The sequence below is a fragment of the Macrotis lagotis genome, chromosome 1 (assembly GCF_037893015.1).
Source record: "Macrotis lagotis isolate mMagLag1 chromosome 1, bilby.v1.9.chrom.fasta, whole genome shotgun sequence".
NCBI lineage: Eukaryota > Metazoa > Chordata > Mammalia > Peramelemorphia > Peramelidae > Macrotis > Macrotis lagotis.
The window spans coordinates 144,691,663-144,716,158 of record NC_133658.1 but is presented as its reverse complement, the minus strand read 5'-3'; the positions used below and the strand labels follow the sequence as shown (position 1 = coordinate 144,716,158).

Below are 24,496 nucleotides of genomic sequence, written 5' to 3'. Positions count from 1 at the left end.
GAGAGAACAGTAATCACTTCTCTAGGAACTCAGGCTGGGGTGCTTGATTGGTTGTAAGGAAGTGCCATTGAACACCTCTTTCAGCCTATAGATGACCACTGGTGCTGGTGTTTTCCATTCACTTTCCCTCTAAAACTGTTCTGTCTGACATCAATGCTTGTTTGGGTCACCATGTGCTACTATATATCTGGTCTCCCGTGGTTGAAACCTTGAAACTATCTTTGACTTTCTCCTCTCCCTTACCTCTCATATCCAATCAAATCCCAAATCTTTGTCAATTCTATTTTGGTACTATTTCTCAAATCTGTTTCCTCTCCTAGACTATAAGATTCTTGAGTGCAGAGACAATGTTATCTTGAACCTTTGTATCTCCTTTAAAGTGTAGAACAGTGTTCTGTATACATTAAGTGCATAACAAACATTTAATATTTAATTCAGTTTGGCCCTGGATCCAGTAATATTAGAGCTACAGCATCTTGTAGGTGCTACATAAATATTGCTTGATTGACTGGATTTCATGGTTGCTTTCCAGACCTCATATCACAATATTAATCCCTTTCTCTGCTTTAAGGATTTGAAGGAAATCAAAGAAAGGAAGAGTGAAAATGACAGGCATATTCTTTGGTTTTTTGTTGCTGTATGGAGTAGTCTTTCTCTCCAGTCAGGTAAGAAACCTGTTCACTTACATTACACAAATTGTCATATAAAGGTCAGTGTAAAGAACAAGGTGTGTTTAAGGGATTATCAGGTAGAAGAGGGAACAGGAATGTTCTCGTAGGTTCCAGAAGATAGAATCTGGAGTTGCAAAAAGGTAACTTGATGTCAGGAATAACCCAATATTCAGAAGTTTGGGGTTTCTTTATCTAAAAGGAAGCAAAAAGGTTATTCTAAAGGTTATGATTGTAGATCTAGGTTTGAATGACTCATGGTGGTAATAATATAGTCCTTCTCTCTGTTTTTTCCCAAGGTGATAGAGGTAGTGAGAGGCAGGCTGGGCTTCCTTTGGAAGGATGTCACATGCTCTGACTTACTTGGGGTATTGTGCTAGGGATTTCTTTTTGGTTATGAGTTGGACCAGATGGTTGCCAGTCCCTTTATGGGAGAACATTGGAGTCAACAGACCTCCTCCAATAGGACTCATCCTACAAAGATAACTTACACTGGTTGCTTACCTTTACCTAAGCCAAACGATATCATAGGGATCTTTTTCTAAGGTTTATCAAATGAGAAACAGTTATAGAATTGTGGAAGATCAGGAGGTGAAAAGAGTTAGTTCAGATGGAATATCTAACCTGATACTCATCTCCAAGAATCGTGGTAAGCTCATTCCTATAAAAAGACACTCAGAACTTTACCTGGAACAATTCCTATGGAACAGAACAAAGTGGGCACTTTCATTATGAGTTGAAAATTTGTCCTCATAATACAGATGACTTCCTAAAATCATACTTCCTATGATTTTATAGCTTACAGGTTGAAAGGAATCTTAGAGATATCTGTTTCAATCACCTCATTTAGCAGAAAAGGAAACTTAAGACCCTGAAAAATTTGCCCAATGACAAGAAAAGTAACCATGTCTGCTAACTATAGTTCCAGTGTTCCTACCTCATGAATCAAGTGTTTGTTGAGAGTCTATAATACAAAGCCCAGATGTTTGGGGTGATACAGAAGTATAAGATTCAATTCCTTGCTTAAAGGAAATCATAGTCTAGCTGAAGAGATGGGGTATAGACTAGTTTGGAAAAGATACCCATAAATGCAAGATGTGTAAATACCAAATGAAAGAGGGAGTTAGGCAATAAGCAACACAAGAATCCATAGAAAGGTGGCACCCTTATTGAGTGAAGTGATCAGGGAAGGCTTCCTGGTGAAAGTGGACTATACTGGGACCTGGAATGATGGGCAGGATCTAAATAGGGGTAAGAAGTGGGACAGAATTCCCAATAATTAAGGAGAAATTACCTTGAAGAGAGAGAACAGGAGCCACCCACTGGAAAGGTTGTGGTGCATACTAAATAGTTATTTCCTGACATGGTCAGAATACATACAACTCTCTTCTCTCTCCTGATTTTTTTGTAGGACCCTTACAACCGTTTCAAACGAGGAGCTAGATCCCACTCAGGTGAGTGAGGTTTGAGAAAGCAGAGGGTCTGTACTTACTATATAATAAGTCAATTAAACTGGAGGGATGGGGGGAGGAGAGGTAGGTAAGGATGTTCTTAATGTACCCTATTACCTGTTTGTACAAGCTTTGCAAAAGTTATGTTTTGCAAGGTGAGCAATTCCTTTGAGATAGATATGTATAGTTATATGTGTATGCAAATTTTTTCAATTTATCTACATGCTATTAAAGATGTTAAACACTGATTGTTTAAACACTGATTGTTTAACAAGCATATATCAACTACTATATACCAGGTAGTCCGTTGCTTCATTTATTCAACAAATATTTATTGAACATCTGCTAAGGACAAGGATTTGTACTAGCCATCAAAGGTGATACAAAGAAGTCCAAGGCACAGTTCCTGTTCTCAAAGAGCAAGATAGTCATGGAATCATAAATATTAAAATAGATTAGGGATTACAGATCATCTAAATGTCTTTTACTTCCACAGTTAGCTAGTGGGTGCTCTGGAGTCAAGAGGATCTGAGTTGAAATCCCAGTTCAGATATTTGACACTTACTAGCTATGTGACCTTGGGCAAGTAACTTAATTAATCCTTATTGCCTCACATACAAGGCCATCTCCAGTCATCCTGATCCATATCTGGCCACTGGATTCAGATGACTCTGGAGGAGAATGTGAGACTGGTGACTTAACCCAGCAACCTCCTCACTCAAATCCAACTCATGTGCTTTGTCATGGCTTCACCTCCCTGATATGATGATCCTCTTGGACAAACATCATCATCATCATCATCATTATCATCACAGATAAGGAACCCAGAGAATGGAAGAGATTTGCCCAAGCCCAACCAGCTCACTGGTGCCAAAACTGTAACTTCATTTTTGATCCAGAACTTCTGACTTCTAGTCCAATATTCTTTCCTAGGCAATCATCCCAGCTCCACCAAGAATTGCTTTTTTGGCTGAGAGGTTGTTTAAACCCTTTGTGCATCAGTTGTTTTTTTTTTTTTATTTGTAAAATTTATCTATTACCTTTGCCTGTCGCCTGTTTTACTCACTAAAGTTAAAAAAGTTGCCATTTGGAAGGGAACTTTATAGTTTTCCTCATTTGTAAAATGGGATAATACCTATTTTAGTAACTATATCACAGAGTTGTTAATCGATATAATACATTAAAAGTGCTTTGCAAATTTTAAAGTACTATATAAAGGCAAACATTATTATTACTTGTAGGGGCATTGGGCTAAAACTGTGAGATTTCTCTTTGTGGAATGAAGGGGACTCAGTAATGCATAAAACATAAAGAGAGTTGTCTTGCTTCTTGTTATAGTTACCTGCAAAGACGAAAAAACCCAGATGATTTATCAGCAAAAGCAAACTTGGCTTCGTCCTGGGCTCAGAAATAACCGGGTAGAATTTTGTAGGTGTGATAGTGGCTACACCCGGTGTCACAGCGTACCTGTCCAAAGTAAGCACTGTTATTGGGTATTGGGACTTGCCCTTAAAATTCCAAATACTCAGTTTCAAACACTGGAATTCTGACCTTGGAAGGTCACAGCCCTTTTGAGAGAAAGATAAAGACAGACAGAGTCAGAAAGAAAGAGAAACAGAGACAGAGAGAAAGAGTCAGAGATAGAGAGAGGAGAGGAGGGGGAGGGGGGAGGGGGGAGGGGAGAAGAGAGAAGGGGAAGGGAAGAGGAGAGGGGAGGGGAGAGGGCAGAGGGGAGGGGAGAAAGTGAGAGAGAGAGAGAGAGAGAGAGAGAGAGAGAGAGAGAGAGAGTGTGTGTGTGTGTGTGTGTGTGTGTGTGTGTGTGTGTGAGAGAGAGAGAGAGAGAGAGAGAGAGAGAGAGAGAGAGAGAGAGAGAGACAGGTGTTGGGAAAACTGAGTCTTCTTCCCAGTGCCTCTCTTCATCTCAGCCTATCGAAACATTTTTCTATCCTTTAAGGGCCAGGCAAAATGCTATTTCCTCCAAGTAGCTGATCCTGATATCCCAGCTCATATGGTGCACAAGTGCAAGGGTCTATATATATATATATATATATATATATATATATATATATATATATATATATATATATATATATTTTTTTTTTTTTTTCGCAAGGCAATGGGGTTAAGTGACTTGCCAAGGTCACACAGTCAGGCAATTATTCAGTGTCTTGAGGACAGATATGAACTCAGGTTCTCCTGACTCTAGGGACGGTGCTCTATCTACTGCGCCACCTAGCTGCCCTAAGGATCTATATCTTAAGCTAAACTTTGCATCAAATCCAGTACCAACTACAGGGCTCTACATACAATACGTGCTTAATAAATGCTCGTTGAAGTATTAGTAACAAAAGGAATAACTGAACCCTGATAGAAGATCTATTGCTAACACAACCAAGAATGATTGGACCTGAAGTGATTGTAAAAATGTAGAGGGGCCAAGAAAGAGGAAAAAGGATGATGGTCAGAAAATGAAATTTAGAAGGAAAGAAGTTGTCTTTGGTTAGACACTATTCCTCTTTTTTACCAATCAGGTTTGCTTTGAAAATTAACTTCATTTTTCTTTGCATTTAATAGGTTGCAGTGAACCAAGGTGCTTCAATGGTGGTACTTGCAAGCAGGCCTTGTATTCCTCAGATTTTATCTGCCAGTGTCCCAGAGGTTTTACTGGAAAACAATGTGAAATAGGTAAGAGGTGGAGGGAGTGGACTAAAACCTAGCTCCACAGAAGGCAATGTGGGAACAAGAAAAGGGCCAGACAGGGAATCAAAGAGGGTAATTATTAAGGCTTTTAGGAGTAACAAGCTGTGGAACCTAGGAGAAGGAATTCTGTTTCTAGGACCAACATATAATGCAAATAGAAGAGAGAAAGGAGGGGAGGATATAGCTGGCTATCAATAGTGTTCAGTAGTTTTTTGGTCGTTTGACTTCATGATCCCATTTGGGGTTTTCTTGGCAGATACTAGAGTGGTTTTCCATTTTGTTCTTAAGTTCATTTTATAGGTGAGGAAACTGAGGTGACAGGGTTAAGTGACTTGCCCAAGGACACATAACTAGTAAGTGTTGAGGTCAAATTTGAACTCAGGTCTTTCTGATCCCCAGCTCTACTACATTTGACTGCCCTTGGGGATAATAACTATGACTAGTTTACTTTCCCTTGGGGGTCACAGCTTGGGATTTGTCCCTTATTCCTTTTGAGGACTTTTTCTTTAGGGCCAGATCTGTCAGTTCCTTTCTCCCCCAGACAGAAGTTTGGTCTATGGTGCCTGGAAGTTCACTCACATCTCTGCCATTAACCATTTAAACTCTCTAGGTTTCTGTTTTCTTTGACCATTATTCTTATGTATTCAAGTAGTTGGGTTGGGAGATAGAAAAGCATTGATTTGAAACTGGAAGACCTGGGTTCAACTGCTGATTTATGTGCTTAATATTTTAATGAACTTGGACATGCCATTTAAATTCCCTCAGGTATTTCATTTCCTAATCTGTAGAATGAGGCTGCTAAACTCAATGATCTCCAAGGTTCTTTCCAGTTGAAAATGTAATCAAATATGTACTGTTCTGGGGAGTGAAGAGGGAATGGAAGGAGGGAAAAAAATAGAAATATAATCAAGGATTTTTTCCCACTTAAAAAGATATGCAGCAAAATGCTTTTAAAATGATTACAAAAGGGGGCGGCTAGTTGGTGTAGTAGATAAAGCACTGGCCTTGGAGTCTGTAGTACCTGGGTTCAAATCCGGTCTCAGACACTTATTAATTACCTAGCTGTGTGGCCTTGGGCAAGCTACTTAACCCCATTTGCCTTGCAAAAACCTAAAAAAAATGATTACAAAAATCAGATTATTTTATGCATTATTTTATTCTATTACTCTTTATAATCAGATACTGATGAAATATGCTATGAAGACTTGGGCCTCACCTACAGGGGGACATGGAGTACCAGTGAAAGTGGGGCTGAGTGTGTAAACTGGAACAAGAGTGAATTGCGTTCCAAACAGTACAATGGACACAGGTCGGATGCCCTCAAGCTAGGACTTGGGAACCATAACTACTGTAGGTAAGGGAGATTTATTTTGACTCTGGGGAGTTTTCTCAGGGAAGGATCCTCACAGAAGGCAAAACCTTTGTAATGTTGGAGATAATTTCTAATCCTCCCTCTACCCTCTGCCATTTAGGAACCCAGACAAAGATACCAAGCCCTGGTGTTACATCTTCAAGAATGGATATTATATCTGGGAGTACTGTAGTATATCATCCTGCTCAAAGAGTAAGTGACTGAATATTCCCATTGGTCTTTATGTAGATAAGAGAAAGCATCAGGTTGTGCAGTAAAGCATTTGGGAGGACAGGCTGACAACCATTGCTTCCGAGAAGAATAAAAAGGGGAACAGGATGCTTTCTGATTTGTTTCAGTGGAAAAGGGAAAGAACAGGCTTTCTACATAATTTGTACCTATTCAGCAAACATTTTTTAGCATTAGCACAAACATCTGATCTCATCTTCTACTAAGGCCTTCTCTGTAACAGGGAACCCTGGGTTCTCAAAGTCTAGGTTAACAGAGGATGAATTCTGGCAGGTCCAGTTGAACCATGAGTATGAGCCAGTAATAGACTATATCTGTTGTTCAAGGATCAACCTAATTAAGTTCAGAGATGCTTTTTTACCATAAGGTATTTTATAAGTGCTGATTTAGAAAAACATTTTTTAACCATAGAGAATTAAGGAGATCTTTTATTAAGGTAGGTGGAAAAGATTGCCATCTGCATTGAATAATAAGGGTGAATCATGTATTGCTGCATTGTATGGGTGAATCATGACTCTGGAAGTAGTATGGGAAATGGTGGTAAGTATGTAAAAGGGTGGGGTTTGGTTTGCTTTTTTTAAGGAATCACTTCTAGGGAAAACTTCATATAATTGATGACTTCTATGTTGGGCCTTAGAGGAAGAGAAGAATTTCAGTAGTCAGCAATGAACTCTATATTATTCACAACATAAGGAGAGTATATGTATAAGCACAAAGAGAGGAAGAAATCAGGAGAATGGAGAGCAGTGAATGGCAGAATGATGGTTGTGTGAAGGAAAGTAGTTTGAAATAAAACTGAGTCTGGGGGTAGCTTAATGGTGCAGTGGATTCAGGCCTGGATTCAGGAGGACTTCAGTTCAAATCCAGCCTCAGATACTTAATAATTACCTAGTTGTGTGACCTTGGGCAAGCCACTTAACCCCATTTGCCTTGCAAACAAACACACAAACAAACAAACAAACAAACAAAGACTGAGTCCAGTCTTTGGAGGGCCTTGAATCCCAGATTAAAGAATTTGTATTTGGTATGTATTGGGTGATGACAACCATTGAAGTTTTTTAAGCAGAAACTTATTAGGTTATTTAGGAAGCTGATACAAGTATCTAGATGGCTAAATGGTGCAGTGGTTAGAGTACAGACCTGAAGTCAAGAAGACTCATCTTCCTGAATTCAAAACCAGTTTCAGAAACTTAAAACTGGGCAAATCACTTACCCCATTTGCTTCAGTTTCCTTATGTATAAAATGAACTGGAGAAGGAAATGGCAAACCACTCCAGTATCTTGTCCACACAAATGGGGTCAGAGTCAAATATGACTGAAACAACTGAACAACAAACAATAAAATCTTCCAGGCAAAAGAGGAGTGCTTGTATTAATGTAGAAATGATGTGAGTGGAGAGAAAGGGAAAAAGTATTATAAAAGATAATGTTGAGGGAGAATTGATTGGGATGAGGGAGGGTAAAGAAGAGGAAAGAATTTTTACATAAGACTTTAGGCCTAGATGACTAAGATAATGATGAAGAAATAGCAAAGTCAGAAAGAGAAGCAAGTTTAGGTAAACAGAAGCACATTTTATCACTACAAAACTTTTCTAGAATCAAGTAGTGTATATAACAGTAGGAACTCAAAAGAAGAAGAAGAAGAAGAAGAAGAAGAAGAAAGGGAGGAAGGAGGAAGAGGAGGAGGAGGAGGAGGAGGAGGAGGAGGAGGAGGAAACTCAAGGAGAAACAAATCATTACATTTTATCTTAACACTCCTCACTTTTAAGTATCACTAATGCCTCATAAACTGAGTCTTGGCTTTGCCTGCCCTCTAAATCAGTCTCCCAAGTTACAAAGTGGAGAGGTTTGAAAATGTGATTGATAAGGTTCCTTCTAGCACCAAAATGATAATGCCATTTATTTCAATTAGAGAGAAAAGGAAGTAGTTTCTCCTGGGACTTGAGAGAACAAAAATGAAAGGATAAAGTTTCATATCCTCCTGAAAAGGAAAATTTGGGCCTCTTATCTCGCCTTACCAAGTTCCAAACCTTACCAAAAGGACTTACTATTAATTTGATTTTTAATTATTTTTTTGCTTCACCTTCTTCCCCCTCCTCCTTCCTTCTTTTCTTTCTTCCTTTTCTCCTCCTCCTCCTTTCTTCTTCTTCCTTTTCCTCCTTCCTTCCTCCTCCTCCTTCTTTCTTCTTCCTCCCTTTCTTCTTTCTTTCTTTCTTTCTTTCTTTCTTTCTTTTTCTTCTTCTTCTTCTTCTTCTTCTTCTTCTTCTTCTTCTTCTTCCTTCTCTTCTCCTCCTCCTTCCTCCTTTTTCTTCTTCTTTCTAGATACCTTTGAAGACTGCTATTCTGGAAAGGGCTTCTACTACCGGGGTACTTGGAGCAAAACTGAATTGGGCACATCCTGCCTCAGGTGGAGTTCCTTACATGTGAAAGACAAAAGAATTTTCACAGCATGGAGGAAGAATGCACATAACTTGGGTCTGGGCAATCATAATTTTTGCCGGTAGGTTTGTATTTGTATGACTTTTATGGCAGGAGAGAGAATAGGGGCAATAGTTGATGTTTCAAGTTAAATATTAATAGATTTTTTTGTGGTCTTGTCTGTCAGACTTTCAAGAATTTTCATATAGCTTATATATCCTCACAAATTTCCTGTGGAAATAGATTTCTTTTTGGGGGTGGGGTGGTGGTGATTCCGAGTCAATGGGGTTAAGTGACTTGCTTCAAGTCACACAAGTAGTAAGTATCAAGTGTCTGAGGTCATATTTGAACTCAGTTCCTCCTGAGTCTAGGGCTAGTGTTCTATACATTATATCATATAACAGCCCCACTAATAGATTTCTACTCTCATTTAACTGACCAGGGAAAAACCTCAGGCACAGAAAGGTCAAGGACTTATCTTGAATTCACATAGATATTGAAAGAATTGATGTAGAGCCCGGGGTCTTGATACCCAGCTACTGAATTGGCCTATGATGTATTTTACCCAGATTCCTTTTCCCCCCTAAATCCTTTCCAAGAATAATAGCTATTTAAATCTTGCAAAGAACTTATACAAATATTTACTCATTTTATCCTCCCAATAGCCCTGGGAGGTAGGTGCTGCTATTATCCTCATTTTACAGATGGGGATACTGAGGCAGAGCAAAGTTAAGAGCCTATCTTAGGATCTCTGAGTTAGTAAGCATCTGAGGTAGGACATGAACTCAGATCTTCCTGAATCCATCTCCAGTGCTCTATCCACTGGATTCACAGGGATCCATTTCTATTTGAGTTTGACAGCATATAAAAGTCACAAGGTCCTTTTTAAAACTGAAATTTTATAAATCCTGTGATTTACTAATTGAGAAAATCTGGGTAGGTAAAATAATCTAACTTCTTGCTTACAGGAATCCTGACAATGACGCCAAACCCTGGTGCCATGTTCTGGAGGGTGGCCAACTGACATGGAAATACTGCGATGTGCCCAAATGCTGTAAGAGGCATCTTTTTGGCATTTTCTTTTGTTACTTCCTCTAGCTCTCTCTTTCTCTTCCTTTCTAGTTGGTTTGTGATTGTAGCAGCCACTCCTCTGGTGGGTCAGGAACTTGGAGAAGTTCAAAATCATTCTGTCATATTTGTTCCTTTTTTTTCCTATTTCTTTTTTTTTAATTTAGTATTTTATTTTTCCCTAGTTACTTGTAAAAACAATTTTTAAGATGAATTTTTAGTAGTTTAAATTCTAAATTATCTCTCTTCCTCCCTCCACCATTTCCTCATCGAGAAGGCAAGGAATTTGATATAGGTAAATCATGTAATCAGGCAAATTTCCATAATAGTCATGTTGTGGAAGAAAAATACCTTCCCCCCCCAAAAAAAAAACCCTCAAGAAAAAATAAAGAAAAATTTTAAAAAATATGTTTCAATCTGTATCAGTCTCCATCAGATCTTTCTCTGGGAATGGATAGCATTTTTCATCATAAATCCTTTTGAGTTGCCCTAGATCATTGTATTGTTGAGAATAGCTATTATTCACAACAGAGCTTACACTATTGCTGTTACTTTGTAAACAGTATGTTTCACTTTGTATCATTATGTGTAAGTCCTTCCAAGTTTTTCTGAGAGCATCTTGTACATTATTTCTTATAGCAGAATAATATTCTATCATAATCACATATCATAATTTGTTCAACCATTCCCCAATTGATGGGCAACTCTTCAATTTTTAATTCTTTGCCACCAGAAAAAATCTGTTATAAATATTTTGGACAATGGAGTCCTTTCCCTTTTTGTTTTTTATCTCTTTTGAGATATAGACCTAGTAGTGTCATTGTTAGGTCAAAGGTTATGCATGGTTGTTTAACCCCCTAGGGAATAATTCCAAATTGCTCTAAAGAATGGTTGAATCAGTTCACAACTTCATCAACAGTACATTAATGGGATGGCTAGGGGGCAATGCCGAGCACCAGCCCCAGAGTCAGGAGTACCTGAGTTCAAATCTTGTCTCAGACACTTAATAATTACCTAGCTGTATGGCCTTGGGTAAGCCACTTAACCCCATTTGCCTTGCAAAAACCTAAAAAAAAAACCCCTAAAAAAACCAACAGTATATTAATGGCTCATTTCCCCTATATCCCCCTCCAACATTTGTCATTTTCCTTTTCTGTCTTGTTAGCCAACCTAATAGGTATGAGGTAGTACCTTAGAATTGTTCTAATTTTCATTTCTCCAATCAGTAGTGAATTGGAGCATTTTTTCATATAACTATGGATTGATTTGATTAGCAGAAAACTTCTTATCTTTTGGTTATTTTATCAATTAGGTAATGACTCTTATTTATACAAATTTGAGAAATTTTGAGAAATGAGACTTTTATGGGATCTTTATTTCTTAACCTGACAATTAATGGGAATAAACAAAGGTTTCCACTGTACATTGAGTAGGGTGGGTAGGAGGTGTCAGTAATCTCCTTATGACAGTCTCAGGAAAGGTTTCAAATGGCTTTAACTCCCCCCCCATAAATACTCTATCTCTGAACCCTTCGTTCCCATTCTTCTCAAAAATCTCTCAGTTTTTATCATCTTCTTCAGCTTGTACAGATCTAATTCAGCAAGAGTAGGTGGGTAAAAGCAGAACAAAGAAGAAAAATACCGTAACCTTTCCAGATTGTTCTTTGTTGTTCTGTGGTTCAGTCAGATTGACTTATTTGTGAGTTTCCCAACAGAAAATTCCATCTTCTGCCTCTACAAATCTTAAAAGCTGTCTCTCATGTCCAGAATGGTCTTTACTCATTCTTTCAAGAACCTAAGACCTAACATAAGACCTAACTATATGATAGGACCAATCATATGTACTGGGGACACAAAAACAGAAATGAAATGGTCCCTGCCCTCAAGGAACTTGTGCTCTATTGGGAGAAACAATGTACATAGAAAATTAAATACATACATACATATATATGTGTGTGTGTGTGTGTGTGTGTGTGTGTGTGTGTGTGTGTATATATATATAGAGAGAGAGAGAGAAACAGAAACAGAGAGAGACAGAGATGGACAATCAAGCAGTCTGAGACAGAGAGAGAAATAAAAACAAAAACAGAATGCAATGCAAGTCATTTCTGGTGAAAATACACTACTGATAACTGAGGAGATTAGGTGATCTCTAATGAAAGCTAGGAATTCTATGAGATAGAGAGAGGAGAGTGGAGGTAGGAGATGAGTATTAGGGAATAGCAAGCGTACCAGTTTGTCTAGAAGGCAGTGTCCATGAAGGAGAATAGGGTACAAAGAAGCATGGAAAGGTAGGCTGGAGCCATTCTCGTTCAGTTTCCTAGTTCCCCTCAAGCCTTGGCTCAAGTACCACCTCATTTGAGAGAGCTTTCCTAATTTACTCCAGTTCTTAGTGCCTCCCAATTACTTTGTATTATTTTGTATATGCCATATTTTCTTATTTGCAATCACAGTTTATCTCTTCTCTCTTCCAGTAGGATATAAGTTCCTTGAGGGCAGGGAAGAGATTGCTGTGACCTGATGCAGTTTACAGAAGTGGTGGTATTCAAATTGGGTCATGAAAGATAGGTAGAATTTGGAGAGGAGAGGAAAGGAGAAAAGAAGAGAAGAGAAGAAAGAGTAGAGAGGAAGGGAGAGAAGATATAGGAAATGAGAAGAGAGAGAAGAGAAAGCATTGTTTGCTAGATGAATAACATTTCCTGTAGACGTTTTCATCATTTTGTAAGCATATTGAAACTATTTTGCTAGAGCTCAGAATACAAAAATTGGGAACTTAAATGAGTTCCCAAGAACTCTTGTAGTCCTTTGCAAGGTCTGACCTTCTTTTTCTTTGTATTGTGCTTTTTTCCTAGCTAATTGTGGCAAACGGCAGTATAAAGAAAGCCAGTTCCGAATTAAAGGAGGCCTCTTCACTGACATCACCTCTCATCCTTGGCAGGCTGCCATCTTGGCCATGAACCGGCGAACCCCTGGGACAACACGTTTTCTGTGTGGAGGAATACTGATTGATTCCTGCTGGGTTCTCTCTGCAGCCCACTGCTTTCAGGAGAGGTAAGAATAAGGAAAACTTACAAATTATTCTTCTCTGGATGATGAAACCAGAGGAAACTTTTAAGGACATCTGATAGCCAGGGGAATATTCATCTAAGGGAATGGCAATTTATCTGTAGCCATTCTTAATTTTCTTTTTTTTTGGACTAGACCTATGATTTCATTAATGTGTAGGGAATTCCGGAGGAGGAAACTCCTTCTTCCACTTCAGATGGAAAAACTATTCCATAAATTATAGTCTTAGGAAATTGTCTAGGCATATTGAGAAGTTAGGTGACTTCCCAGACACATTACCAGTATGTGTCATAAGTGGACATGAACCCAGGTCTTCTCGACTTTAAGGCCACCTCTCCATCAATTGTGCCATTATGTTTTTCTACAGCTCAACTATCTTCAGTGCATGAAGATGTCTAGTTCTGGACCAGTCTTAGGAGAACAGAGCTGGATAGTTTATTCCATTTCCTAGTTTGGAACTGTTCCGTATTATTATGACTGATTTCAGGAGATTGGGAAATTTACAGTCACCTTAGTAATCAGTGTCAGCTGTATAATCTTGGGAATCATTAAACAATCTTGAATAGTAGTGGGGGTGGGGGAAGTTGCAGAGTTGAAGAATGAAGTCTCCAAAACTTGGGCTCAAATCTCTTGAAACTGCTTGCAATGTAAGACATTGAACAATTTCTCATTATCCCTTGGTGACAGTCCAACTGGTTTATTCACATCAACAAAATAACTTTTTGTCCCCTAGATTCTTTTCTAAAGGTAATAGGAAAAAAATAAAAGAGAGTTGAGTGATAATAGGAAATTAATTTAAATCATACAGGAACTTGGGAGTATACTTCCATTACTTCAATTTTTATTAATTATAATTTTTTATTGTTTTTGAGACCCTTTCTCTTCACATGGTTTTCAATAATAGATTAGAATTCAGAGATGAGAGAATGGTTCATACAAAACATAGGATTGAGAGCTAGAGGGAACTTTAGAAACTAATATAAAATCCCATTTTATAGGTGAGGAAACTGAACTGTTCAAATACACTATTTCTAAAAACAATTAAAAATACAAATAACCCTAAGCAGTCACTAAATAATGAGTTTTGCAATGACCAATCTTGGTTCTGGAGATTAGGTGGATTACACACTTTCCTCTTCTTAGAGGAGTCATATTCTTAGGTACAGAATGTTATCATGTTGGTCATTTCTGCTTAATATTTTTAAATTGTTGTTATTAAAAAGGTTTCTGTGTGTGTGTGTGTGTGTGTGTGTGTGGTGTGGTGTGTACAGAGGTATAGATAGCTGCAGTGAATGATTGGTGTGTAAAACAAAAGACATCAATCAATAATTTTTTTTTCAAAATTTAAATAAAAAGTTCAAAGGATATATCTTTTGGGTTGCTGTATATTGACTCTTCTTCCCTAACTCCATCACAGAATTTAAGACCAAATGCAAAAAATAAAAATAGCATGGGGTTAGGCAGACTGAGTTATAAGTTTTTTTTTCCCCTTCCCATTGGACTATTTCCACATCATGGGACATGCTCATTGCATTACAAACTGGTGATGACATACTTAATCTTTTGAGCCAAGAAAGGATTCACACTATTGTGTTAAGGAATAAAGCAAGTAACACCAGAGGTCTAATGTTCTCTAAGGGGATCAATTCTTCAAGAAAGCTTCTGAAGGTTTTGCCAAAATTCACCTGAAGAGTTGAACATTTAAGATCTTAGGCTACCATGGGATCTTCTTGTTCCTTCTCAGTGGTATATAAAACTTAAGTTCTTTCTGAATTCTAGTCACATATATCATCAACTGCCTACTTCATCTGCCTATCAGACATCTCCTCTTAAATGTTTCACAGGCATATCAACCTCAGCATGGCCAAAGCAACTCATTTTCTTTCACAAATCCTTCTCTCCAAATTTCTCTGTTTCTGATGATGGTACCGCTATCTTTCTAGTTACCAAGGTTCACAACTTTGGAGCCTTCTGATTCTTCTCTTCATCAACCCTTATATTCAAAACATACTCTAAAACTAGTCAATCGTCCCTCCACAACTCTCACTACTGTCCCCATATTTCTACTCCCATAGACTCTATCCTACTTCAGCCCTGCGGTAACATTAATTAGTCTTCTAGTTGGTCCCTCTGCCTTCAGTCATTCCTAAATCCAGTATCCCTTCAACAAAACAAAATAAAATGGTATTCCCTATTTTAAAAAAAATCTTCAATAGTTCCTAATTGCCCATTGGATAAAATACAAACAATTTCAATCTAGCATTTAAATCCCCGTGCAATCAATTTGACTCTCACCTACCTTTTCAGTCTTATTTCCTTTTGTTCCCCTTTGCATATTTTCTGTTTCAAACTGACCTTATTTGATCTTTGTATACAAGATTCCATGTCAAGTCAATAAATATTTCTTTACTTTTTAAAAATATTTTCATTTATTTTTCTAAATATTTGCCATTTATAATTTAAATAGTATTTTATTTTTTCCAATTGCATGTAAAGTCAATTTTTAGCATTTATTTATTTTTGTTTGTTTTGTTTTTGTTTTTCAAATGGGGGTTAAGTGCAATGGGGTTAAGTGACTTGCCCAAAGCCACACAGCCAGGTAATTATTAAGTGTCTGAGGCCGAATTTGAACTTAGGTCTTCCTGACTCCAGGGCCGGTGCTCTATCCACTGTACCACCTAGCTGCCCTGCATTCATTTTTTAAAATAATATTTTGTCTTCAAAATTTTCTCTCTCTCTCTCTCCCTGCCCTCCTTCCCCCCCCCAAGATGTTAAGCAATTTGATATAGGTTATATATGTATGATCACATAAAGCTTGTTTCCATATTAGTCATGTTGTAAAAGAAGAAGTTTGCAAAAAAATAATTACAACATTTATTTCCTTTTGCCTTCTTGTCTTGGCTCAAATAATCCCTCATGTCTGAAATATAAACTCTCCTCATCTCAATCTCATAAAACCCCCCTATTTTATTTCAATGGGCAGCTTAGATAAAACCTCCTACATGAGTTTTTTTCTGTTTGCTCCAGTTATGAAATTGCTTTATCTTTCCCTCTTGATATTATTCTGTATTACCTTGTATCTTTGAATATACTTCACATCTACATATTTGCATTTAGGTTGCATCCCTCTAATAGAGTGTAAGAGGCTTGAGGGCAATGACTTTCATTTTAACTTTGTAACTCTAGCACCAAGATTACATAGTGTTGTTTTTGTTGTTCAGTCATTTAACCTCATTTTGGGGGGTTATCTTGGAAAAGATACTGAAGTAGTTTTCCATTTCCTTCTTCAGTTCATTTTACAGATGAGGAAACTGGGGCAAACTGGGTTAAGTCATTTGTCTGGATCACACAATTAGTACATTTCAGAGGCTAGATTTGAATTCAAGATGAGTCTTTCTGACTTCAGGTCCTGCACTCTATCCACCACAAAACCTAGCTGCCCCAGTATATATAGTAGGCATTTAATATTTTTTAATTGGATTTCCAATCTTTCCTGTTCATATGGTCACCTAAGAATTTTTTGTGACAATAGTCATCTAGGATTTAGTATTAAGATCTTTTTTTTTTCCCAACAGTTTGAAAGCCCATGAACTTAGGGTAATTCTAGGCAGGACCTACCGGGAGAAGAAAGAAGAAAATGAACAAGAGTTTGAAGTACAAAAATACATTATCCATGAAAAATTTGTTCCAGAGACTTTTGACAATGATATTGGTAAGATGGACATTCCCTAAAATTTCCTCCCTCTAAAATCTAAGTCTTTTCAACATATGTGTGCCCACCCTTTCTAGGTCCTTGTTTTCTGAAAATGGAAGAGAGAGAGAGAGAGAGAGAGAGAGAGAGAGAGAGAGAGAGAGAGAGAGAGAGAGAGAGAGAGAGAGAGGTGGGGAGAGGGGAAGAGAGACAGAGAGAATTTATACATAGTACTTAAGCATATTCCACCTTGTTTCTCTTCTCAGCTCTCTTGCAGCTGAGATCTAAATCTGACTCACTACAGTGTGCCCAGGAAACCAACTCAGTCCGCACTGTCTGCCTTCCTGATGCAGGATTGCAAATCCCTGACTGGACAGAATGTGAGCTGTCTGGCTATGGCAAACACTCAGAGAGTAAGTATGATGCCCACTGGTCATAGGGAGTTTCTAACCATAATGATTCTGTAGACCACTGTGAGATGCAGTAGTATAGTGAACCCAGAAGACAAAGAGTCAGGAGATTGGGAGTCTAGTCACTGCCCACTCCCTCCCTCCCTGGGACTTTCAGCAAGTTATCAAATCTGTTTCTTTACTTGTACCTCTCTTTGTCCAATGACACTGTGCTTACCTACCTCAGAGCAATATTGCAGATCAGAAGAGAGAATGACTATGAAAGTGCTTTTTGAAGAGTAATTTTTAGCATACTTCTCACCTCTTGGCAGAGAAGGGATGGACTGGAGGTTTAAGATGAGATATATAATTTCAGAAATAGTGAACTTGCTGATATATTTTATTGTCTAATGTGTTAAAAGGCAGGCTTCTATTGGGCCTGGGGTCAGGGGAGAAGTCAGTGAGTCAGTGAGTAGGCTACAGATACTAAAAGAAAAAGCATGAATAAAACACTTTTTAGAAATACACAGAAAGAGAAAACAAACAGGCCAATTTTGTTACAACTTTGATAAATTTAACATTCACTTTTAAAACTCAAACTAGACATATTGATAAGAGGTAACTAAGTGGCACAGTGGGAAAAAACACTGGACCTGAAGTGAGGAAGTTCTGAGTTCAAATCTAGCCTCAGACACTCAATAGTTATGTGACCCTGGGCAAGTCACTTAGCCTCTGTTTGTGTTAATCCCTTGGAGAAGAAAATGGCAACATTCCAGTGTCTTTGCCATGAAAGCCCCAAGGACAGTATTTTTTTTAATTAATTATTTTTTCCCAACTATATGCAAAGATAATTTTCAACATTTATGATTTTTTGTAGGAATTTGAGTTCCATATTTTTCTCCCTCCTCTTGACAACAAGTAACCTGATATAGGTTATACATGTATAACTATCTTAAACATATTTCCATATTAGTCATGTTGTGAAAGAAGAATCAGAAAAAAGGAAAAAACATAAAACATAAAAAAATTTAAAAGGTAAAAACAGTCTACATTCAGACTCCATAGTTCTTTCTCTGGATGGTATTGTCCCATGGACAGTATTGGCATAATATGAAACACAGAGTCGTGAAGAATCAGATATGTCTGATCAACAGCAATGTACTTAGCATCTTCCTTTTTGCTTTTCCTCATATATTGAAATGTTTATATTGATAATTAAGTTCACAATAAAAAGAGTAATTATGTGAGATGTCTAGCACTCTGCAGATGGTAAGGTTTGAGAAATAATCCCATTTCTTTTCTGTAGGAAGGAACCAAGGTTATACCAGAAACTATGAAGCCATTTCTCTCTCTCTTGCAGCTTCTCCTTACTACTCTGAAAGACTCAAGGAAGCCCATGTACGTCTGTTCCCAGCCTCCCGCTGCACATCACGTCATCTGTTTAATAAAACAGTCACAGAGAACATGTTCTGTGCTGGGGACACAAGAACTGGGGGAATGGAAGTAAACCTACATGATGCCTGCCAGGTAAATAGGTTTTTCTCCCTCACTCAGATTACTATAGTATAGTGTAGTGTAGTGTAGTGTAGTGTAGTGTAGTGTAGTGTAGTGTAGTGTAGTGTAGTGTAATATAGTATAGTACAGTACAGTGCAGTAGACTACAGTATAGGAAAAGATAATTTAAACCAGGAAAACGACAGTTAGAATGAAATAAATGCATTCAGTCTCAAGAAGTCAATGTAAACCTCAGGGAGATAGGTGAAAGCCCTTGAGACTAGTGGTAGAAAAATATCAAAGAGTCCTAAACTAAATAAATTATAAGAAATTTCCTTAGTTTCTGGAAAGGAAACCCCACCTTGTGCTGGATTCCCTTCAAATCCATTTAGTGAATTCAATGATGCAAAGAAAAAATGAAATACAAACAGGGGCAATGTGATCCAATGGAAAGAGGGCTGAACTTGGGAAGAGAACCTTGGCTGAAGGTCCAGTGTCCACCTGGTTTAGTTACTGGTCCTTCTATTTACTTAGTTGTGAGATCATAGTGTAAAGTGCTTAGCATAGGGCTTTGACTAGAGTAAGCACTATAAAAATGTTAGCTAAGGTTATAACTATTATTTGTCATTTCCTCTCTCTGGGCCTCAAATCTGTATCTGTAAAATGAGAGGTTTCTTCTAGCTCTAATATGCTGGAAGTTATATGAGAGATTCCTGATTTCTACAAGTTGCTGGGAAATGAGTAGCTCCTTTGAAAAGGAGCAGGAGCTTTAGGCAGTGATGTAGTGCAAAGTGGAAACAATACTAGGCCTGGAGGCAAAAAGACCTGAGTTCAAATCTGAATTCAGACACTTCCTAGCTGTATGACCCTGGCCAAGTCACTGTTTGCCTCAGTTTTTTTAATCTCTAAAATGAACTAGAAAAGGAAACAGCAAACTACTACAGAACCTTTGCCAAGAAAACTCTAAATGGGGTCATGTAGAATCGAATATGACTAAAATGATTGAAATCAGTGAAAGGAAAGAGAATAAAAACTTTTATACATGGAAGCCTTTCCTTTGTCATCTTCTAAGCTCAGTTCAAGTGCTAGTTCTTATGGAAACCTATTTTGAACTTTCTCAACTAATGGTCCCCCACCTAAAAAATACTAAACCATATTCACCTAGGAATAGCTAGATGGTATAGTAGATTAATGTTGCACCTGGAGTCAGGAAACCTTGAGTTCAAATCCTGCCTGCAGCATTTACTGTGTGACCTAGGCATTCTTTTGGCCTTAGATTCTCCCTGGAAAATGGAATTAATAGGTATGTTGTGAGGATTAAATAAGATAACATTATAAACTGCTTTATAAACCTTCAAGTGCTTAACAATTATAGTGAATGAAGGAATACCAGGTATAACAGAAGACATCAATAAAAACTTATTAAAATAATAATAATAATACTTATATAGCACTTTAAAGCTTGCCAGCACATTATAAATATGATTTCATTTGATCTTCATCACAATAGTCAAAGCTGCTATTATCATGATCATTTCATAAATGAAAAAAATAAGGCATAAATAGTTTAAATGGTTGTCTATTAAGTGTCTGAGGCCAGATTCCAAATTGGGTCTTACGCTGTAAGTCCCACACTCTATCCTTTGCACTGTCATGTTACTGGAATCCGTATTTATTAAGGAAAAGGGAACAAGCATTTATTAAAGGCCTAGAATACTTTACAAATGTTATCTTGTTTTATCTGCACAACTGCCCTGAGAAGAAGGTGCTGTTATTAAAAGGGGAGGAATCTGAGGCAGACAGACCTGCCTAGAATCACACAGCTAATAAATATATCAAGTGACATTTGAACTCAGGGCTTCTTGGCTCCAGACTCAGCACTCTATCTACTACCGCCTTGCAGTTTCTTACATGTTATTTTACTTAATAGAATAATAAGGAATATTTCATTTTTATAAAGACTAAAAACTAAAAAATGCATGTTGAAAATTATCTCCATAAAAAATTGGAAAAATAAATTTAAAAAGAGACAAAAATTGGCACACTAGGCACTTCATAAGTGCTTATCATTGATTAGCACCAACTCGAAGCCAAGGAAGTCAAAAGAAAGGGATGAGGAAGAAGTCTTATTCCAGACATTATGGTCAGATGGAGAAAAATCATTAGATGCAGGAGATGTAGTATCTTTCATGTGCAAGGAAAATACTATCTGAATCATACAGTACATGGAAAGAAGTAAAGCATAAGAATTTTGGGAAAGTAGGAAGGAGCCACAGTGCAGGTTTGGCTCCAGAAGTTGGTAGCAGATAGTTCTCTGATCACCCCCATTACTTAAGAAATAGTTGCAAGATTTCTACTCTGAAAGTACCAACAATATTTAGAGTACTGTGCCAATTGTCAGAGATACAAAGCTTTTCAAAGAACCTCAAGGAAGTTAGGAAGCTGGGACTAAGGATATAGATTTTATGTCCTAGAGAAATAATTCATTTTGGAACAACAGCAGCAAAAGGGCACAATCAACCAACTGAAACTCCTAAAAGACAAATTGTCCAGGAGTTATGTGGGCTGGCATTCATCTGTGGCAGAGGACTTCCATTCTCTAGTAACATGGTGCTGGGCACAAACTGATGATTCAGCATTGTCAGCTGGCTCTATATGGAAAGAACACTCTGGATTTGTATTCAGAGTCCTGGGGACTGAATTCCAGTTCTGTTATTGACTGAGGGAGTTAGACCAAGTGATCTTTGAGGTCTTTCTAAGGATCATTAGAATCAGAATGGGAAAGGACATATGAGATTTCTAGTACAACAGCCTTATTTTATAGATGAGGAAATTGAGACTGGGGGAGGTAATTTTAATTGCCCCAGCAATTAGAGACAGCTAAACAGTTGGATGGATAGAACACTGAGTCTAGAGTCAGAAGACCCAAGTTCAAATTGGATGTCAATGCTTACTAGCTATGTGACCCTGGGCAAGTCTCTTAACCTTTTATTGCCTTCATTTCCTCAACTGTAAAATGAAAATAATAATAGCACTAGGGTTGTTGTGAGGATCAGATGAGATAATATTTATAAACTGCTTGGTACTACCAGGCCTGGAATATAGTCACACACAGAGAATTAGTTTAAAAAAAATTCCCTTGACTTCAGATCTAGAGTTCTTCCCATTTTACCTTGATGGCTTGCCTGAACTTGGGAGACAAAATACCTGGGTTTAAATCCCAATTACACTACTTATTAGCACATAAAGCAATTAGGCCATCTAATATAACTACTTCCTTCTATAGATGAGGAAATGAAGACTTTAATGTAGTTAGATGCTATGTCCAAGGTCACACTGGAAATAGGAATTTTTTTCTTTTTTTTTGAAAGGTTTTCAGAGTAGAAATCTTGCAATTATTTCTTAATGGGGGTGATCAGAGAACTCTCTGCTCCCAACTTCTGGAGCCAAACCCACACCATGACTCCTTCCTACCTTTCCAAAGTTCTTATGCTTTACTACTTTCTATGTATGACACTATGTCTCTTGCATCTGTGATTTTTTCTCTGACTGTGCTTCATGTCTGGAAGGTCTTTCCTCTTCATCCCTTTCTTTTGGCTTCCTTCAAGACCCAATTTAGCTTCTGCCTTCTTCAGGAGGTCTCTTCTATTCTTACCCCTCCCCTTTAATCCTTACTTTAATCCAGATTACATATCTGCCATGACCACTTCCTTGATGTCAGAGTCTTTTACAAGATTGAAGGACATTATTATTATTATTTATTATTATTAAATTAAGAAGTATTCAAAATTAACAATACTTCTTGAAATCTCCAAACATGATGGCAGAACTATCTGTGTGACAAAGATGGATGATTAATTTATCTTCCCATTGCAGGGTGACTCTGGAGGTCCTCTTGTGTGTATGAAGAATGACCGCATGCATCTGATTGGGATCATCAGCTGGGGAATAGGATGTGGAGAGAAAGAAGTACCAGGGGTCTACACCAAGGTTATCAATTACCTCAAGTGGATCGAGGACAAGAGGAAACTGTGACCAATTTAAAAATGCAAATGTCTACATCATTTAATGGTCTCCCACCTACTTCCCTCTCAGAAGAAGCACTGAAGAAATTAAAATGCAGTTATTTTTTGAAAATCAGATTTCTCCATTAGCTGTCATACAGTGAAAATTGGAGAGGAAGAAGTAGGAGTGAGCATATATTTTCTAAGGTACTTTTCCACTTTGGAAGTTATCAGGAGTTCAATTTTGGTTTTAATTTGCACTCTGTCAGAAGGAGACACAGAAAGATGAATTGCAATCACCCTGGGGAAATACCACCACCTAGGGACAGACTGACAGACAAGCTGACTGGAAGATGGGGAGAAGAAAACGCATGAGGTTAGAAAAATGGGATCACAAAGATAAAAAAGTCACCATAGTGAGAAATAAGGAAAGACCAAAAAAGGGGGGGAAGTATATTATTAAGACAGTGTTCTAGGGGATCCAGGGAATGCCCCACTGGGACTTAAGGAAACAGTGACCAACTGGTTGGCCAGTACAGGGTTTTGGTTTTCTCATGAAAAGCCCTTCAAAAAAATTCCAATGTTGCTATGGTTTCTTTTCCCCGTTTGACAACTGCTATATGACATCCCTGGCTTCTGGGGACAAGGTAAATCTTTTCATGTGTTAATACTTTTTAATCTGCTTTTTTTAGTTGGGCTGAAGTTGTTTCATTTTAGTGACTGATCTCTTCACCATATTTATAGCTATCAATCCATATTTTTGCTTGTATTCATTATTGATATAATTCTGTACCATATTTCTTCAATATAATAAAAAGATATATTTTTCATAATGTTATAAACAGTACTGGGTATTTTGTCACCCATCATGGAGTGGTAGTATTCAGCTCCCTATCCAACTATTGGGAAGCTTTTGTAAGTTCACTTTGTCTTAGATCTAAGTTTAGCCTTGATGACATACCTATAAGCCCTAATGTTGGTCTGGGTCAGAGGAGATAATATGAAACCTTCAGGGGAAAGAATCAATTTCAGAAATATTGTACTCAAGTACAGTTATCCCTTTTATATTACAACTATTCCAGTTGTGGTTCAATATATCATGGGTCAGCATAAGAAATTAAATGGAAATCTGGGGAGGGAGTTTGCAGAAGTTGTAGATGAAAGGCAAAGGCCAGCAGATGACAAAGAAATGTTGAGACACTCAGAAATATATAATATATACAAATATTTATATTATTGTATAATATCAACATATATTATCTTTGAATACACAATTCAGATTTCTTTTCTGGTACAAAGGGAGGGCCAATAATTTATACTCAGATCTTTTAGATCATGAGGAGGGGTGCCATACCTGTAACTCCCTCTCCCCCATGTGGAAGATATAAACTTTACTTTCTGTTCCCCTTATTTCCAGTTTACCTTTGCTCACAGATGCAGCCTAGCCCTCCTCCTCCTCCTCCTCCTCCTCCTCCTCCTCCTCCTCCTCCTCCTCCTCCTCCTCCTCCTCGCAGCCTGGTTTTATTGTCTCTGGAGTCAACAACACCCTGTATCTAAGAATAAAACTGATGATCCGGTCCTAGCGGTTGAATATATGCTGACACAGTTGCAGAGAGAGAAAGGAGAGAGGGAAGGTGACAGTTTTCTACTATCTCTTGAGATACTGTCAGAACTGTTCAGTTCAGCATTTTCTTAGTAGAAAAGCAGGTTCAGCTAAAAAAAGAGGAGAAAAAGAGAGAAAGAGAGAGGCTCTTTACTGTTTGAAGCCTAGGGCACAATTTAGGAAAAAAGAACTTGTCTGAAAATTTAGTCCCCAAAGCCATTTAAATACACGCAGACCACAGAAACTTGAGTGATAGTTTTTTTTTACTTTAGGTTTTAGCTTTCCCTGAACCCGTGCCAGACATGCAACTGAGCCATTTAAGAAAAAAAAAAAAAAACATAGATC

At 37.8% G+C, this 24,496-nt stretch overlaps 1 protein-coding gene across 2 annotated transcripts; it reads left to right on the top strand.

Annotated features, from left to right (window-relative positions):
- The first annotated feature begins 552 nt into the window (after window positions 1-552).
- On the top strand, window positions 553-23,370 carry PLAT (plasminogen activator, tissue type). Of its 2 annotated transcripts, XM_074209021.1 has the most exons (13): window positions 553-665; window positions 2,080-2,122; window positions 3,458-3,595; window positions 4,694-4,804; window positions 5,999-6,173; window positions 6,292-6,383; window positions 8,742-8,919; window positions 9,806-9,891; window positions 12,757-12,955; window positions 16,546-16,682; window positions 16,928-17,074; window positions 18,411-18,577; window positions 22,421-23,370. In XM_074209021.1, the coding sequence occupies exons 1-13, from the start codon at window positions 606-608 to the stop codon at window positions 22,577-22,579; spliced, it is 1,692 nt and encodes a 563-aa protein (XP_074065122.1). In that variant the 5' UTR covers window positions 553-605; the 3' UTR covers window positions 22,580-23,370. The 2 variants fall into 2 exon arrangements, with proteins under 2 accessions (XP_074065122.1, XP_074065123.1); XM_074209022.1 differs by lacking the exon at window positions 3,458-3,595.
- Window positions 23,371-24,496: the final 1,126 nt, after the last annotated feature.